At 32.1% G+C, this 18,375-nt stretch overlaps 2 protein-coding genes across 2 annotated transcripts; one reads left to right on the top strand and one right to left on the bottom strand.

The window, feature by feature from the left end:
• The first annotated feature begins 293 nt into the window (after positions 1-293).
• tadr (torn and diminished rhabdomeres) lies at positions 294-9,987 on the top strand. The gene is made up of 12 exons (XM_068777515.1): positions 294-393; positions 1,662-1,857; positions 2,917-3,227; positions 3,298-3,426; positions 3,682-3,836; positions 4,300-4,541; positions 5,321-5,470; positions 6,253-6,399; positions 6,944-7,164; positions 8,277-8,442; positions 8,980-9,144; positions 9,842-9,987. The coding sequence occupies exons 2-12, from the start codon at positions 1,671-1,673 to the stop codon at positions 9,985-9,987; spliced, it is 2,019 nt and encodes a 672-aa protein (XP_068633616.1). The 5' UTR covers positions 294-393; positions 1,662-1,670.
• A 3,511-nt stretch (positions 9,988-13,498) lies between these two features.
• Positions 13,499-17,705, bottom strand: PNKP (Polynucleotide kinase 3'-phosphatase). Its single transcript, XM_068777250.1, has 6 exons — positions 17,420-17,705; positions 16,660-17,342; positions 16,151-16,420; positions 15,379-15,528; positions 14,694-14,899; positions 13,499-13,667 (listed from the first exon to the last, which is right to left on the bottom strand). Exons 1-6 carry the CDS (start codon positions 17,550-17,552, stop codon positions 13,544-13,546), a joined length of 1,566 nt encoding a protein of 521 aa, XP_068633351.1. The 5' UTR covers positions 17,553-17,705; the 3' UTR covers positions 13,499-13,543.
• Positions 17,706-18,375: the final 670 nt, after the last annotated feature.

The following is an 18,375-nucleotide window of genomic DNA, read 5'->3' as shown; positions in this document are numbered from 1 at the left end:
ACAAATAATTTTATATTACTTTTACCTTTAATTCGCATAGATTCTCGTTTGATCTCCTAAATTTAGGCATGATTATAAAACCTTAGACTTTTTAAACTAGTCTCAAAATATTATTTCTCTTTTCGTAGCACCCTAACGGCTTATAGTATCGATTTTGATGAAGACAAGTGAGACATGAATATAGCTCTTCACTCTTCGGGTTTGTCGCATAACCACTTAAAATCAACCTTATTAACCACCGGACGCAGTACAACCACGGGTGTTTTAAACATTTCGTCTATCTAAATGTTTTAGTAAAAAACCTGGATATAAATGTAGCGAAATTAACTAAATCTATAATAGAAACAATGTTCAATTTAATGTGTAGTGTTTAAATTGTGCAACACAATTATGGTGAGTTTAACGGCATATTTACTTTAAACAATATAAATTGTCTGTATTTTTGTTTGTTAGTGTTATGTGAGTATAGAATGCGTTTTTACTATTAGTCAAGAAAAAGATTAAATAATAACGATTCAAAAGGTTTCAGTCTAAAGATAAAAGATGATACAGCGTTCGTTAATAAATAATAAGAGTTAATAATGATAACTCTTTCTTGGAAAGTACTTAGGAAAGCTTTTTCCACTCTTTTGCTTTATATTTTTATAATAGATATCATTAAAGCTATAAAAATAACCTAATAAAAAAAAAACAGATTTTCTAATGATAATAAACACAATATTATATCTATAACAAGGAGTTGGTTGTCGTGGTTACATAAGTTTTTTAAAACATCTATATAGAAAATGAAATTTTGTGTACAAACTCCCCTTCTGGGAGTTAATCTGTTTTCATATACGAATACTGTTTTTCCGTCGCAATTTCGGCTTCATTGGATGTGGCCGAGCTGGGGACGCAGAACCTAAAATATAATAGCTAGCCACGAGGATTCCCTGGGGAATCTTGCTAGGGACCTAAAATAATTCACACTATTAGGTGATTGACAAGCTCTTGGCGTCAAGGTGCTCGAGAGGGAACCTGGGTTGTCACAGGAATAACTATATGCGTCTCAGGGGTGTTCGAGAAGGATATCCATGGCTTGCCACTTTGGTATTATATTTACTAATGGGCCTCATAGGCAACTCCATAGTCACTCAACGAGCCGTGCTTAGAAATAAGACGATCCGTAGACGAACCAAAGTAATCGACAACCCAGCGGATTGGCAAGTTGGAATGGTATTGGGCAGGTCACACATAACACGCACAACAGAAGGCCACTGGAACTTTAAGGTTCTGAAGTGGAGATCACGGATCGGCAAATGCATTGTAAGACGTCTACTCACAAGATGGACAGACGACCTTGTTAAGGGCATCGGTAAACGCAGGCCACTTCAAACCAGTCATATTAAATCCATAGAGGAGTGTCTGTCGAGCAGTGGAAATCCTACAGCTAAGGAGATGGTTAATGTATGTTCTTTGTATAGACGAATTAAATGAAGATTAATTGACCATCTTAAACATAATTATCATGTCTGATAGACGCCCAAGGAATGGGCCTCCTTCAAAGATCTCCATGATAAAACTACTAATATTTATTTATACATATAAAGTGAAGTCTGTGCATAATCCTTTGATCGTTTTCTTTTATCATATTGTGCAATTTTATGTACGTGATATGTTAGATATGAAAGATGACGAGCGAGCACCGGGAACGGCGATCGTTGCTGAACAGCGTGCTCAGCGCGTTGGGCGGCACGGAGGCATGCGGCGCGCGCTGGACGCTGGGCGCCCTTCTCTTGGCCCCGCTAGCTGCAGCCAACTCTAGCTATTGCGCGGTGCCTGCTGTAATGTTACTCGCGGCTTTCGCTACATTTGCCAGTAACGTCTTCCCTTTATTATCATTATAACGAAAGTATAAAATCTAAGTTATATTTAATTTACCTATAGTAGTTTGTTTGTGTCTTCTTTTATTATTATTAAGTAAGCCGTTTAACGTTGTTTTTTTCGTGTTATATTCAATAACTAATGTTTAGATACCGTCGCCGCCGCCGAATAATCCCGTATTATGCTTTTGCGGGTTTACTCAGTGTCTAGCAATAGTATATCGATAGTATTACTTCGTGATTTTTTTAAGAATTTTTCTAATGAAAAATGAAGGAAGCTAAAATCTCGTAAGTAAAATCGTAAGAGCGAGTACGATATTATTCGCAAGAAAAATGTTCGATTGGTTTCCAGTAATGGGCATTACAGGCTACTTTTGCGCTTTTTTATAAATATATTTACGGTAACGTCTTATTACCATAATCTATTTTAAAGAATCGATAACAAAATAAGCCAATGTGAGTCGAAAAAAAAACTTTAAAAAACTATTGCGGTAAAAGAGTTAACAGAAATGTACACATGAATAATTATGTATTGCAACCGTACTGTCGACGGTTAATATCAAATTTCGCTCAAATAACATCCTACAGGACATTACTCTCAAAAACTTTTTAATTTAATTTCAGTCAAATCTATTTTCCGTAATAACTCAGATAATTTCCTTAATTTATAAACAGAAATTAAATACATGAATCCAGAAAAAAATGGCTTTGATTTGGTATATAGATTACCCTTGTAGGTATATAATGAACTTTATTAAAGAAATTCGTTTTTTTATTTCTCTTGTAAAATTTTATTATTGCGATTACGAGTTTATTCGGTGGGGGCGACGATATAAGTTAGCATAAACATGACCAGGAGTATGTACCCCTATGGGAAAAGACATTTAATTTTGTACTTTGTTGAATTAAACTATCCGCCAATGTGGTTAATTTTATAAGTGAAAAAATCACATACGTAAATTGTTTATATGTTAGAAAAAGTCTACGTAAATATTGATGAAATTTTCTGACATACATAAAGAATTTGTTTGTTTTAATATTCGGAATATTTTAGCATTCACTTGCAATGATTTGCGAAAAATCGCTGAAATACTTCCACCGCCTAAAACATCGAGGGGAAGAAGAGAAAGGAATCTAAGATCGTTCGCCGACTTCATGGCAATGTGGATGTGCTTTCTGTCGCACCTTGTGGCTGTAGCTGTTTGCGCAAGGATCCTGAGTGCAACGGCTGATCACGTTACGGGCGGGCGGACAAGGAGGTGGTTATTTGGCTATGAGACCAGATCTCTTGGTGAACCCTGGCCTGATGTAATAGGAGTCACTGTTGTCATGGTCGTCTGTGCCATGTTCATGTGCGGTCTTGAGGTAAATTAATGACCTGCTTTTCAAATTAATTTGCTTTGGAGCCATTAATAATTGAATTTGTCGATTTCAGGAAAGTATAATGTTTACATTTATGCTATTAATTCTGTTGTACTTATTCAGCCAATGTTTCGCTATCTTTGGTCTAATCAACTTGGATATCGCAAGCATTAAAATACCAATACCTATTACGATATATGAGGTAAGCTTTTTTGGAACTTTCCTGTCCATGGGCGTTCTTTTTTAGTTACATTTATACCTAAACTGTAAACATTTATAACGGTAAACTTTTATTTATATGATTATGATTAGTATATATATTCAAATTACATATCACAATGACGAAACTTTTTTTATCAATACGTAAGACAAAGACAATTTAACTTCTGAATAGTATTTAGTAAACACGCAACGTTGTATAATCGCTATTTTGGACTTAAAATAAATAATATTTCAGCTGTTTGCATCTGGTGCACCCATAGCTTACGCGTTTAGCGTTGGATTACCACCGAAACAAAAAGGCAATGTGAAAAGAAACCTATTTCTTATGATCGGATTGCCCACCTTAATTCTATGTGGACTTTGTTTTCTTTACACGAATATGCTCAAAGGGTAAGTCTCATAATTTAATCGTAAATGAAATACTTCTATAATCGAAATCATAAACAATTATTCTTATTAATATTGCAATTTGTACATGTACATATAATAATAATTTTTTTACTATTTAAATATTCTAGCGAACAACGACCCTAAATGCATAAATTTACACTACAAGCCGCTCGGCAAATAGCGACTTGTCTTCTTTTACTCATTGCCGAATTTTAACTTAATTTTTACTACCTCATTATTTTATTTTTTTGAATCATGTCAATTTTTATAACGAATACTACCCGAGTAGTTCCTTGTGCCATCTTTCAAAAATACTTATTTATATTGATAAATAAATGAAAAAAAATTCAGAATCTGGCTACTAGTTTAGACTACTAGTAGAGACTATTTTAGATATTTAAAAAAAATGTATTACATTCATATGTAGAAATGGTTAAATATTAAAGCGCCTTTTCATCTGCAGAAATAGAATCGACGCAGCATTACCAGTGACTACACTACTTGAAGCCCTCGCTGCCGGTTGGGTTTGTCCAGTGTTGGCAGGCATTACGGTAGCAGGGATTTGCCTCGCGCTTACAGAACTCTGTCCGTTATTGTTTTTTGTACTAGTATTGCTGGCATCACCGGAATGGAAAGTGCTTACAAGATCAATGACTTATGAGAGTGCTACGACTGGAAGTCCCGTGTTAGCTGTGTTTACAGCAGGTTCGTTACGTTTACCATAGATAATATATTAACATGTCTTTATTGAAAAAGTTCATTTTTGTCATCATCATTACAATCACGGGACGTCCCCTGCTAGCTCGACAAAGGCCTTTCGCCTAGATTTCCAATAGGACCACTTGAAAGCAACTCGCATCCATCGTCTTCCAACTTATACTGCACTTGACGATCTATAATCACTACCTAAAAATATAAAGCCGCAGCTCCACCTACCTACTTATATTGCACAGAACCTTAGACCGGTAGTGGAAACTGAAGCCTTAAGGTACCTTACTAGACCCCAATTTATTTAAATTTTAATAATATGCTATTTTTAGTAACTTTATACGCTCAATATTTTATAAGTAACGGCATTTAGATTAAGGTAAATGTGAATATAATAATTTTACGTACACTTCTTTGATTACAATATATATAAAAAATATGCTGTAATAAATATAAAGATAATGTAACGAAATCAATTGAAATTAAAAAAAAAAGTTTAAATGAATATTGTTAATCAATTAGAAACATAGATACCAAGCTATCAATGACAAAGTGCTATCCTGGGAAACACGCTTTATAGGTCAAATGTTTATATAGAAACTTGCCTTAATTTACGTACTACAATCACAATAAATATGTGTATAAAAACAGATAAATAAGAATTAAAGTGAAAACTACTTATTTTCGAGCAATAGACGTACAGGATATATTTTTTAGATTTCTTCTTGATGTGGAGGGCAAAATCATAATTAATTATTTTGTATTAATCGTTCTAGGAAGTTTGGCAGCAATACTCGCATTTGCTTGTCCGTTATCACACATGATTGCTTTAATGAACGCAAGTCACTTATTTGGGATAACTATACAAGCGTTTCACTTCATCATTATGCGGTGTGTTCCGACTAAAGAGCAAATGGAAGCAGGAGGTAATATTTTAGAATATACTTTATCAAAATAATTTTACCTTAACCTTAAAGAGTAGAAAATTATATAGGATATGACTGGTAGATGTAAAAGCTTTCAATGTATGTAAGCTATACATTTGTTAGCAAAAAGCTTAAAAGATTTTTGATATAAAGTAATCATTCTGAAATATGATTCTTTTTTTTTGTCAATGACTTCTGGCAGAAGAAAGTATGCAGGGACGAATAATAAACTTTAATTAATTTGAATATGTAGTAATTTTGGAAATATTTTGTACTATTATACTACTATAAGTTTATTACGTTACGTTATTTCTAAAATCAATAATTTTTGCATAACGTATACCATACATGACAAAAATTAACTGTGAATTTAGCTTTTAAAGCTTCAAAATCTATAGCCAATCACTCCTTATAATATTTGTAACACGAATATTATACTCGTATACTATAATTCATATCAACGTTAATACGATTTTTTGATATTACAAAAAGAATTCTTGATTATTATTTTGAATATATTCAAATGTGTCCTAGCGTATACAATAAATAATATTAAGAATAATAATATTAAATATAAAAAAAATTTAATTTACTGACTAGTTTAAAAACTTATGTAAATAACAAATTTTGAAAATGTAGAATATTGACTATATTTTCCTAGTCTGTCTCACAAAAATGCTTGAACGTCCAGAACATGATTTGTGTAAAATTTTTATGCAATATAACGATACGAAATAGCATGCAATGTTCAATTGAGATTATAATAATTAAATCATTTACAGATATCGAATACAAACGTTTAGGAACTGAAGGTACATCCCGGATTGTCAAATCCGCTTCTGTGAAATCTAAACGTGGCTTGTGGTTTATTCCTTCTGCGATCCGCCACACCAAAACTTTAGAAAGCATCAAGTCTAAAGTAACCAAAGGTATGTAATTTTTTTAATTACTTTTCTATATTATTTGGAAAGAGTTATTGAAACATTTTCTTTTCAACCTCTTTTTAATTGTTTACATAATAGCACAATTCACAACTTGTATATAAAACATTATCTAAGAATTCGTCATTAAATTATTTACTTTAAGTTTCTGTAAATTAGGTTAGTTTTTAGTCAATGTTCATAGTATTCATTTTTGATTATTGTTTGGATCACAAGTAAATAGAAATAAGTAGTAAATCGCCAAGTTGGAGGATAAAATTTGACAACGAATAATAAGATCAAATGAATGCATCATGCAAAAGAGAATTTTGCTTTCATGAAAACACGTCCTTACCCTTTATTAACCGATAACTTAATATAGAATATTCTAAGCCCATTGCGTTTGAAATCTTCAGATAGAAATCGTTTTACAAAACGAATATGCTAATGTATTGAGATTAACATTTTTCTAAGACACAGCGCGTTGCAACTATTTTTATTCTTAAGTACTGTTATACAAATATAATATTATCAAAATAATTATTATTTCTAGAGACTGAAGACCGCGAATGTCTACTCCTTGATGAGTATGCAGGATGTCCAACAGAGGACATGGAACAGACATCATGTAGTAATAACAGTGGAAGGCAGCTCGCCGTCGAAGAAGATATCGATGGTCAGTCTGATTTAGACGGCAGTGAACCGGATATGTCATCGGGCGATGACTCCACTGACATAGATGCTGTTGTAAAAGAGTACAAAGATACAATACAGGTAAATTAATCATTTTATAAGTAGCTCATATTGCTTTAAAGAAGTATATATATTGCGACGAAATTAACATTTTCTTTGCTTTTATAAATTAATTCGGATTCGACCTTAAAAATATTACATTACCGTAAGACTCTAGGAAATATTATCAAGAATTAAGAGATCCGTGGATCAGATCAGCGGATTGGAAGTTGAAGTGGAGATAACGGCGCATCAAACGTAGCATAGGACATTCACACGCAAGGTGGACATACGACTTTGAAATTCAAAAAAAACTTTTCGAATTTCAAAAAAGAAAGTTTAAATTAACTTATAATCCGAATAGCAAATTATGACTTAAACCGAGTCTTCTTTATTAAACCCTTACACCGAGTCGATCCATGAAGTCTGTTTTGACGAGCCTAATACTTGTACATGTCGGCTTCCAAATCCAAAGAAATAAATATTGTAAAATCTGGAGCCTAGGCTTCCGAGAGAGTTCTCGAGCTTAATTACTGTAAATAGGTCTCACTTCTAACCTCTTGAAAATTCAGTTCAACGAACTACCGGGTACTTACAATCTTACGGACCCTTCCGCTTCGCGAACTCGGTTCAGATGAAGCTGTAAGAGCCTTAGGGTTAGCAGCAACAACATCTACAGAGGAAATGCAACTTTCAATCTAAAGAAACTAAGGCAATACTTTTAACGCTATTACATCTATGACTGTATACTAGGGAATAGACGGCATCAGATCTAGTAATCTTAAGTTTATGTATTTGTAATATGAGGTAAAATTTATCGGTAATATTTTGAGTTTAAATATAATTCGGATAGTAATAAATTAAATCTTACGGTTAATTAAGGTTCATTACCTTTACTTTGAAAAGGCTTTTTTCACAGCTTAACCTAAATCTTTGTACTTTTCACCGGAGCTCGAGGGCTTCTGGGCAGCTTAGTTCAGGCTGTTACATTTGGTTTTACCGATTTGGAAACTCTTAGGTCACTTTGGCTGATACTCCATGAAATTATCAGGGTCAAGGGCGCCTTCAAAAGAAACTCGGCTTGGGTTGTCACTTGAATAGGTGTGTACTTACGTAGGTGTACGATCATTGTAAAACGAATTACTCATTTACAGGTAGTAACAGCTATACCTGAAGCGAACACGCCAGCACCTCCATGCGTCAGTGGAGCCCGTTGGGCGGCAGCTGGAGCTGTGATACAAGTCGTAGCCAACGGAATGATAGCGGTTGCGTTCTGCAACGAGGCATTGAGACTACCAATGTTTTTAACTGGAATACCATGTGTGACTTTCTTTTAATTTTACTTTATCAATTGATTTTAATTATCTAAGCTGTATGGGTTCTTTCATTTTATTGACTTATCTCCTTATCTCTGTTTGAACATTAAAATCAAATAAGTTAAACAGTCTCCAACATCAACTTAACAATTTTTTGCTTTTGTATTTAATGTGACATGTGAAGGATACTACGAGGCCAATTTGTTGTGATAGAGAATTTACATTAAATCCTTTAATTTCAATAGTACACCTATTATTTCTCATAGTACATTGGTCTAAATTTAGATATTATTTAATAAAAAAGATTTGATTTAGCAAGAAAATTACTATTTAGTTAATTAAAGACTTGTAAGTTTTTGACAAAAAATAATTTACCTATATGATAATAGATCCTGTGAAACAAATTACGATTTAAGGTATATAAAAAATTGTTTAATTTCATGCAACCAAAAATAACAATTTCAATCAAAATTAATTTCAATATTAACACACGTGTTATGGCGTACTATTCAAATTTACTTATTATAATTATTTTTTTCAGTGTGGTTGTGCGGTACTTTTATTAGTATATGGCAGCCTGCACACAAAGTTGGTATGAAAAAGACTCAAAACATAGAAGGACCAATAACGATGACAATGGCTTTGTTGTTTCTAACGCCGTTATTGCTTGACTCCTGGCCGGCTATAATCCTATTTGCAGGAGCAGGTACCTTTAATCCTTTTAATTGAATTTAATTTAAACAATCTTCGTGCTTCCTATAACTTACTTTAGTTTTATATAAAAAAGTTAAGTTCATAAACATAAATTCAAACGTAGGACGTTTAGTAGACCGAAGATTTTAATGCAACTTTTTATTTTAAAAAAATTCTCGCTTTCCTAAACTAATAATCGCATTGACCAGATGAGGACGAACGCATGTTCATTACGCTTTATGCCACTAGTTCTGAAAGTGGTCCAGCTGGATCCCAGAGGTACACGGAATACTCGATGGAACAGACCCCCGTTAGTGTGACAAATAAAATGGAAGTTGACAGTTCGTAAGCGAGGTGTACAAAATTTTTACGAAAATGTAGGCTAGACTTCACTTTTCAATGTAAGCATATATATTTTTACGTGTAAAAACTTTCATATTCCACATACTAACTATTAATTCGTGGTTGGAAGTCAGCAAGGGAAAATTTCATTGTTAGATCTAATCTTCACATTTTTGTCGTGTTTTGGTAAGATTGTAGAAATGTAGCTGCAGAGGGTCCACCGTAACCAGCAAAGTTTTAAAAGTGGTACATGAGAAAAAAGTCTGGGAACCTCTGCTTTATACAATAGATATTTAAAAAAAATATGTGAAATTCTATACAATTTGAAAATGAAAGTTTGAAATAAAACATCTTTTATATACTTAAAGGCGTAGTGATTTACGCACGATGCGAGCGCTGGTGCGGTGATCTGGCAGTGCGACAGGCTCGCAGCACATTGGAACGTCGCAAGCGTACTACGCGCCCTCTCACCGGTACTCTCGCACACATCGATACTGTATATATCGCCAGGTAACATCACTAGTCCCGCTCTCTTATTTCATAAACGACAAACAATACTACACATATTTTGTAAGTAGTAATGCTAAAGTAGTATAGTTTTCGTACCTTTTCATGTAATGTACGTATATTTATATACTCGATAATAAACTGACGTTATCAGATTTGTCGCAGTCTGGTTCCGGTATTACTTTGTAGTTAAGGCACTGGCTCTTCTATGCTAACTTATCTAACATTCATTAACTTAATGGTACTTCAACTAACGACAATGTGACTTATGCTTAGATTCAGGGGCGGCTCTAGCTGGTGTAGCGCCCGTGTACAATGAAACCCTGAAACTCTACAGGCTTGCCCCCCCCCCCCCCCGCGGCTATAACTATTAACTTTGCCGTCGTATAAAGAAAGTTTTTTTTAATATTTCAACAAGCTATTTTATAAGTAAGTATAGCTTACATTATAGTATAAGTTACGGCTTTTCTTCTTATGACGGCAGAATAACACTTATTGCTCCGCGCTGCCTGGCCGCTTCTAAACTTTAAATACGTGAAATAATGTTTATTTCGAGTTGAAACAAAATGCTCTTAGACGGCGGCACCCGTGTGCATTGCAAACCCTGCATTATAGGTTAAGCCGCCCCTGCTTAGATTCTCTCATTCATCAGCTTGGCTAAACTGACTTACTTCGCGACACTTGAACCTCTTTGTAATGATTTATAGATATCTCTTTGACATGTTCTTTTTGTAATATTCCATTAAATAATGCATGCAATCCAGAAGTTTGACTTGTCATTGGTAAAGCATACTATTATAGTAATATTCTTACTTTCCTGTTCAAGTCATTTCATTTTTGAACTCGAACTTTCACTTGACAAACGATTTTATGCCTTAAAATTTCGTTGTGTTCCGCTTTGCTACGAGACATATCCACAACAAAGAGATCCGTATTTCTCAACAACTTTTATCAAAAAGTGGAGCCTAAGTTTACGTAATACTGCAACCTGAACTATAAGAGTGACCAATATGTCCAGGACAAAATTTGTACCTGTTATCAAGACTTCATGTCGTGATAACAACGTCTTAAGTAAAGAAGTATGTCGCCGATTTCACTGATCAATGGTCATAAACTGTTAAAGTTCCTAACAGATAAAAATGTTATACTACAAATATCTTAATATTGGTATTCAATGGAAGATTCAAACAATAAGTCGTATGACTATCGATATTCAGTTAATAGAGATAATTCCAGGGTATAAATTACTGAGAAGATAGAATTTTCAAGGACCTAGTAACGCTGATAACAAAGGTCATTGTAAATGTTCACAAACTGGGGCACAAGGATAGAAAATATAAGCCTCCGGAATGATCGTGGTCGGACATGAATATTTAAAATTTTTATGTTTTAGGAATATTTTTAGAATTATTTTTATTAAATAAATGAAGCCTTGACGCCTATATATTTATCACCATCATGTCAATAGTCGTCAAACAGACGCCAACAGCAAAGCATTGACCTTCCCCAAATATCCCATCAATACTGGTCTTGCGCTGCCCGCATCTACCGGCTTGTGGTCGCCACTCGAGTACCTTCGGAAAATATTGCTCGTTTAAAGTAGCAGTGGGCGGAATACATCGCTCATTCCTCTCTTCGTACGTTCGCACGCATACACCTAGTAGTTTTTCAAGTAGGCTAGGATTCAAGTTTTTATTCACATCAAATTTCAAGCTAGTTATTGTCAGTTAGTTAAACAATTTTGTAGCAAAAGTGTTAAAGCTAATTTTTTTAATTTAAAATCTTGATAATCAACATTATTAATTTTTTAATTCAGTTAAATCTATGACATATTAAAACTTTTTAATTGTTTATATTGTTTGTGTAATGTTCTGATTTAATTTTGGAGTTACAGTTTTTATAACAATATTTTTTTTTACAGATGACAGGAGTCAGACTCGGACTCGAGTCTCGACAATCTGATAGTTCATGAAGACGAAAATTTAGATCCAGATGGTGATTGACAGGAATCTACTATCGTCATCATTACTCCATGTGGTGATAGACAAACCTAAACCTAGTGAATTAAAATTCATGACGTTATAGACATTTATTTAAACAAAAGATACAACAGAGAGGTCTTTGTACTTGTAACAAGCATATGATTGACGAAAGTGGAGTCGCACTGGCGAGAAACATGTCATAATATTTTTCACAAAAGTGAAAAAGGCTAACACCTCAATGACATGACTCGATTTCGTTAAAAATTAAACGTCGCAAGCTTACATTATAAATATTTTTGTGATTGTAGACATTGCCTTGCTGTAGCTTTAATAATAAAATATTGGAAATAAGAAATACACAATAAGATTTAACTAAAATTATAAAAGTTCAAACCCAAAGCGTACCGTTATGGCGGTTTATATGTAAGTCAAACTCCCGAAACAAACTGTCATAAGTGACATTACATGACAGTAGAATTTAATAAAGAATTTCAATTACTTATTTATAGCTAAAGTAAGCATATAGTTTATTCATCCGTCCATAATATAATTTTCTTATAGAACAAAGCTCTAACATTGTCGTAAATTTTAGGCTTTTACGGATGTTTTAAGAATGAATTATTTTCAATCAACTTATAATCGGAAATTATCGGATTTTAGTATATATAAACAGTTTGTATCGCCGAATAAACCTTTGTTGCAACTTGTTCGTCATGTAATAAAGTTCTATTATTACTAAAATATTGGGATTAACTTTACCTCGGATAATTTGATGTAAACATGTATCATATAATAATTCTGAAAATAGTGATGATTATTTCACTAGGTCTCTGAAAAAAATAAAAAGCTATTATATAAGGAAAGCTGAAAATAAAATGTCATTAACTCGTTTGCATATTTATTATTAACTAAAACTTTTTAGATTACATAGAGTGGCGCTGCGAACGAAAATTCGGCGGCATAATATAGTGTGCGAAACTCGGTACCGTGATAATTGTGATTTTCATGCTAGATAATTATGCTTCTACGCAGCAATTATTATAACTAGTACTAAATCTTAATGTTGAGATGAGATTTCAACTTCGGACAACTTCGGAAATTACCATTATTATTTCTAAGGTCGTACATTAGGTGCTATTTTATGACTTTGTAATAGCTACTTCTGTAAGCAACTTTCAACTGCATCATAGTATGTATTATGTATGTAAGATCAATTTTACAGTAGATGATAAGATATAATAGAAAATAGTTTTTCAGATGACAAAATTCATCTGCTCTTAAAGCCATTACACTATAAATGACGAGATCATTCATTTGTATATTAAAAAATGTTATAAAAAATTGGAACATTATTCAATACCTTTTATAGAATTAAAAGGCAATGTTTTCCTTAAAAATCGCTATTATTATCATCAAAAAAATTTGAAAATAAAGTTATAATTATAATGGCCTATTAACTTAATCAATTGTATACACTGTGTAAATTTAATGTCTGTTTGCAATAAAAAATCCGCTCTGAATAAATAATTATTTTATTTTTGGAACTCTACTATTACACTTTAAATATTAAGACAATTTTAATTATTTTTCTAAAAGATGCATTCTATACAACTTCTCAGATTGTTCATCTTCGAAAATTGGATTGAACTTCACTTCAAGGACTTCTTTAAAGCCTTCTTTAGTTAACGGCTCTTGATATTTATTCCTGAAACAGATAATTTATTAAATGAAACTTGTTTTTCTTTGAAATAAAATAAGGTCATAAGTTTGCACTGCATGCAGTGCAAACTTATGACCTATACTACTTTTAAACAACACTTACAATGTTTATTAATTTGTTTAATTTTACTAGTGTTCTGTTAAAGCATACTTATAGCAAAGATTTAGGTAGATATCTCGTTTAAAGTTAAATCTTAATTTATTCCACATTGTTTTAATACAATTTACATACAAATATGTAATCTAACACTTAAGATTCTGTATTATTATTGAATGAGATATTTGAAGTATTAATACTGACAATTCAAATGTAGGTTGTGAACAATTAAGTATAAACTAACTAACTAAGAAATTGCCACTGATCCAGCTGTGATTGATCTCTTTCTTGTACTCTCGACGACCCTAGTCCCAGTCCCGACATGGAATTTACGCCTGAGTGACTTAAAGAGCTAGACCACTTCTGAATCTAGCTAGCTAAGAAAATTAAGAAATTTAGGCCAAGCAGATTAAGGATTCAGTTATCACAGACACAGTAAAGCTGTAAATGCCAACACAACACTACTATAGGGTTTCTTTTAATGTGGATTAATTTAAGCCATTTTGAAGTTGTGACGTTTGCATTTCATAAATTTCTTGGACAAACTTGCAAATAGGTTTGTTAAGGAAGCAGTCTCCAGCGCTTAAAAGTTCCACTGACATATGTTTATACATGTAAAGGACAACAAGGTTTAAAGCCTAAGGCCTCTAACTCTTCACATCCAGATGTCAGTGATTTTTTTTCAAAGCTTCTTAGAAACAAAAGAGCTACCCAGTAAGAGAATGAAGTATGTGAAAATCAGTCTCCTTTGCCACAAATATCTATAGCAGAAACAGCGTCTCTCGATGATGGTGATTTGGAACAAATTTGCAAACAGTTCTAACCATTATAAGGATAATTTTATATGCACTTTTAAGTAGAACATGTCCACTGCTTAAAAAAATTTACTTGCAAACATTAAAATATTTTACTCACTTGTAAGTGTTGAAAACTATATCATTTACAGGCAAATGGTTGATCTTCATAAGCTCTCGAAATTTGTTGTTATGCTGTGCATGGGCTTTTGTGGTTGCCATTTTAACACAACGGCAGTCCACATTCATTTGTTTGGCAAGCGATGTCCAACGGGCACGCGATTCAACATCAGGATTGGTACTGTCCACTACAACACTCTTTCCATGCTGTATAAATGAAATTATAATACATATTTTGAAAGATTTCAAATATTTGCAAAGTGTTTGCTATTCTATCCCCTAAAGAGATCAAATCTTTCTGGATTACAAGAATGTAATCTTTATTTTTAGCCTAGATGCTTCTGATTGCAACTAAGACCCTTAATCATTTGATTGCTATATTTTAAAATTTTTTTAAATATATGTTGTTATTTATTTAAATATAAATAAATGTAAGTATGTAAATATGTTTATGAAAATTAATTTAATTGTATGTATGTTAAATTAAAGAATAAACTCTATTTTAAAATATAGGTTTAGTATTAGAAAAAATGTATATTATATACATTTTTACATGAATAATGATCCTCAACTTTTCAATGTGATATATGATTTATATGAATTATTAACTGTCACCAAATGATGTCACAGATAATTATAGTTGATACAAATCATTTTGATAAGGGATTTGTGCTGAAAGTATTTACCTGCAACAACCTGGTTGCTTCAGCTGCACATTTTTGCCATGAACCCAATACATCTCTGCATACAGTTACATAATGAGATGATGACTTTTTTTCAATTTGTTTTGCTAGGAATGATTTCCCACTACCTGGATATCCAACCAAAACAAGTATCTGAAAATTTTAGAATAAATTATATACATTTTGGGTGCCTGAGATATTTTTATTTGTTATACATATATATTTGTGTGTATGTGACATTATTAAAAAATTTTGAACCCTTCTGTTGTAATCAAGAGACATTCTACCACAAACCAATATCAATCCAACCCCGTGTGGGCAGGCAATGGCTAAATTAAAATTTTTTGAAAAAATCTGTCACATTTTTTTTAAACTCACTATTTAAAATAAGTACAGTTGTTAATAATCTTTTTTTTCACTTTCATATTATCATGAAAAATGTTCTATATATAACATGTATAATTCTATACTGCCTTGTTTTGAAAAAAAAATTGTTGAATCATGGACTACAAATAATTACTACATCAAAACTTGACTGATTTATTAAATCAATCGAATCACATAAATTTTAACTCATTTTCAGCTTTTAGTTATTACCTGCCCTACTATCTGATTTTAGCTTGATATTGATTTATTGGACAACCTGTATAAAACAGTATGAGTAGTTTTTTTTAATAAATTGACAAAAAACATTGACTTCTTACATATAGTTCTATTACATATATTAATCAAGATTTAAGGTAACAATAACAAGATATTATGATTGATTGCTTACCTCTTTTTCTTTACTTATTAGGTCCTCATTAAAAGGTTCTTTCACAACATCAGTAGGGATGAAGTCTGGCTTGGTCATAGGCACATTTGACATTGAATGTCCAAGAAAGAACTCTTCCGGTGTATAAAATTTAAGCCCAAGATTTTCAGCCATTAACTTATCCGCCATTGAATGATCCTTCTTTTTACCTGGTGCCCAGTTTGCAACTCTACCAGCTGCATCTCCACAGTAAAAACTAGAATTCATATCCACTGGTATTTTATCATTTTTCTGTAACAGTATGTCTTACTTTAATCTTTAAAAAATGTTAAAAATATCATGGTACTACATAGTAGAAGCTGTTTTCAAGTTTTACAAGTACATTTATGTGTAACTAAATACACATTGTTTTTAAAGAATTATGTTTTGATAAGCTCATCGCCAATCACTTAAATCTGCCTCTAAATAGGTGCAGTCATTTATACTAACTGATATTACCTAAATTGAGAGAAAAGTTAATTTGAATTAACCTGTTCTATTAAGGTTTCCCACATTCCTGGAGTTGGTTTTCTATAATAACTTCTCCCTGTAGCAATATAAACCTGAATAGGAATATTAATTTTGATGACTAAATTTTCTATCTTTTTTTTAAAATCTTCTATCTTCACTCTACCCTTTCCTATTGGGGCTTGATTACTTAATATCACAACTTTATACCCCTTATCTATATGTTCCTTTAATTTTGTTGGAACAACTGGGTAAGCCAACTGCCAATCATTAGTATCCACTGGATGAACCTTTCCAGATTTTGTCTTAATCAAAGTTCCATCCATATCAAAGGCAGCTATTTTACTACTTGACTTGACACCTTTTGAAGTGTAAATGTACAATTCACCCAAATCAATTGATTCCCATAAGTCCTCCATGGTTTCTTTAACATTTAAATTGTCATCTAGATTACTACACCTTCTTTTTTTACGAGAATTCTCATCATATTCTATTTTCCTTTTATTACCTTTTGGCGTAAAATCTTTAGGAGGAGGCTCAAATTCGATAACATGTACATAATTGTTCAAAAGAATTTCAATTCTACTTTCATGTCCAACTTTGTATACACAATTTTGTTTTAACAAAAACCCATCTAGACCTGAAGGATTTACACCAATCTGCTTAACTTCAACAACGCAATTGTCGCAATTGGCTTTTAAGCTAACTGTGAATAACAAAAATTCCAAAATTATTACTATTATCAAAAAACAGATAATAATAATAAATAAGATTTACACTTACTTTGTTGACGAGAACATGATTGATCTTTTATTTTTGTAAGTTTACTACGACCAACCAATACTTCCACATTATGCGGTAAATTTATAGGCGCATGCGAATCAAGTAAACATCGAAGGAAACATGAACGACTCATTGTTTCATATTAGTATTTAATTGAAACTATAACTTTTGCTAAAGTTCTTTAATACAAAATTGATAGGGAAAAGTTGCAAAAATATTAAGGATTTATAAATATTGTTAATTTATATAAAAACGATTCTATTTTATTCACAACTAAATTGTCAAACAAAACATTGCTGAAGAACGACATTGACAGCTATGAGAGTACATACACGTTTTTAAGTAACGCAAATTATTTTAACAACCACCGTTTGTCAGTTTTTTCTAAAACACGGCAACATTTATGGAAATTACAGTCCTCTATTATAATAAGCTGGTTTTATGTTAAAAATATAGCTAAGAGTCAAATATTATTTCCACTAACACTGAATCGGGTAATGTCTATTTATATATTATAAAGTTCGATAACTATCTGAAATCTATAGTTTGAAAATACCAACCATTAAGTCAGTTTTTTGAAAAATATTTATAAGATCACATAATTTTATATAAATTAATGATAATGTTCTATATTAGCCGGAACGCTGCAATTTATACCTCTTTCAACAACATTTTGCAAATCAAGTGAAAGAAATAGATGTTAGATTGTAATCGTCAACAGTTGTAAAGAAATTCAAAAAGCCATTTATTTATAAGTGGCTGCTTTTTAAAATGATGTGTAATTAAAAACTTAATAGTTTTCATTATAAGGTAATTTAAAAACTCGTTATTATCTGAATAACTATGCAATCATAGTTTTCAGTTATGTTTCACCCATTACGTTAATATAAATACTTTTAATTTGGGTTTATATCATCTACTTCAGTTCTTCAAATACTATATATTATGATCGTAAT

The sequence above is a fragment of the Battus philenor genome, unplaced genomic scaffold, assembly GCF_028537555.1.
Source record: "Battus philenor isolate CCGP_79_NKW_IND1 unplaced genomic scaffold, ilBatPhil1.0.hap1 SCAF_13, whole genome shotgun sequence".
Classification (NCBI taxonomy): domain Eukaryota; kingdom Metazoa; phylum Arthropoda; class Insecta; order Lepidoptera; family Papilionidae; genus Battus; species Battus philenor.
The sequence above is the reverse complement of the archived record's forward strand: the minus strand, read 5'-3'. Positions and strand labels throughout refer to the sequence as shown.

Bases quoted from the DNA above. Each gene is read 5' to 3' on its own strand.
- tadr (XM_068777515.1), top strand. From the start codon at position 1,671: ATGACGAGCGAGCACCGGGAACGGCGATCGTTGCTGAACAGCGTGCTC. The intron at 1,858-2,916 runs GTAACGTCTTCC...GGAATATTTTAG, and splicing joins GGCTTTCGCTACATTTGCCA to CATTCACTTGCAATGATTTG. The intron at 6,400-6,943 runs GTATGTAATTTT...TATTATTTCTAG, and splicing joins CAAGTCTAAAGTAACCAAAG to AGACTGAAGACCGCGAATGT.
- PNKP (XM_068777250.1), bottom strand. From the start codon at position 17,552: ATGAGTCGTTCATGTTTCCTTCGATGTTTACTTGATTCGCATGCGCCT. The intron at 15,529-16,150 runs GTAAGCAATCAA...TAAAATTTTCAG, and splicing joins TAATAAGTAAAGAAAAAGAG to ATACTTGTTTTGGTTGGATA. The intron at 13,668-14,693 runs GTGAGTAAAATA...TATCTGTTTCAG, and splicing joins ATAGTTTTCAACACTTACAA to GAATAAATATCAAGAGCCGT.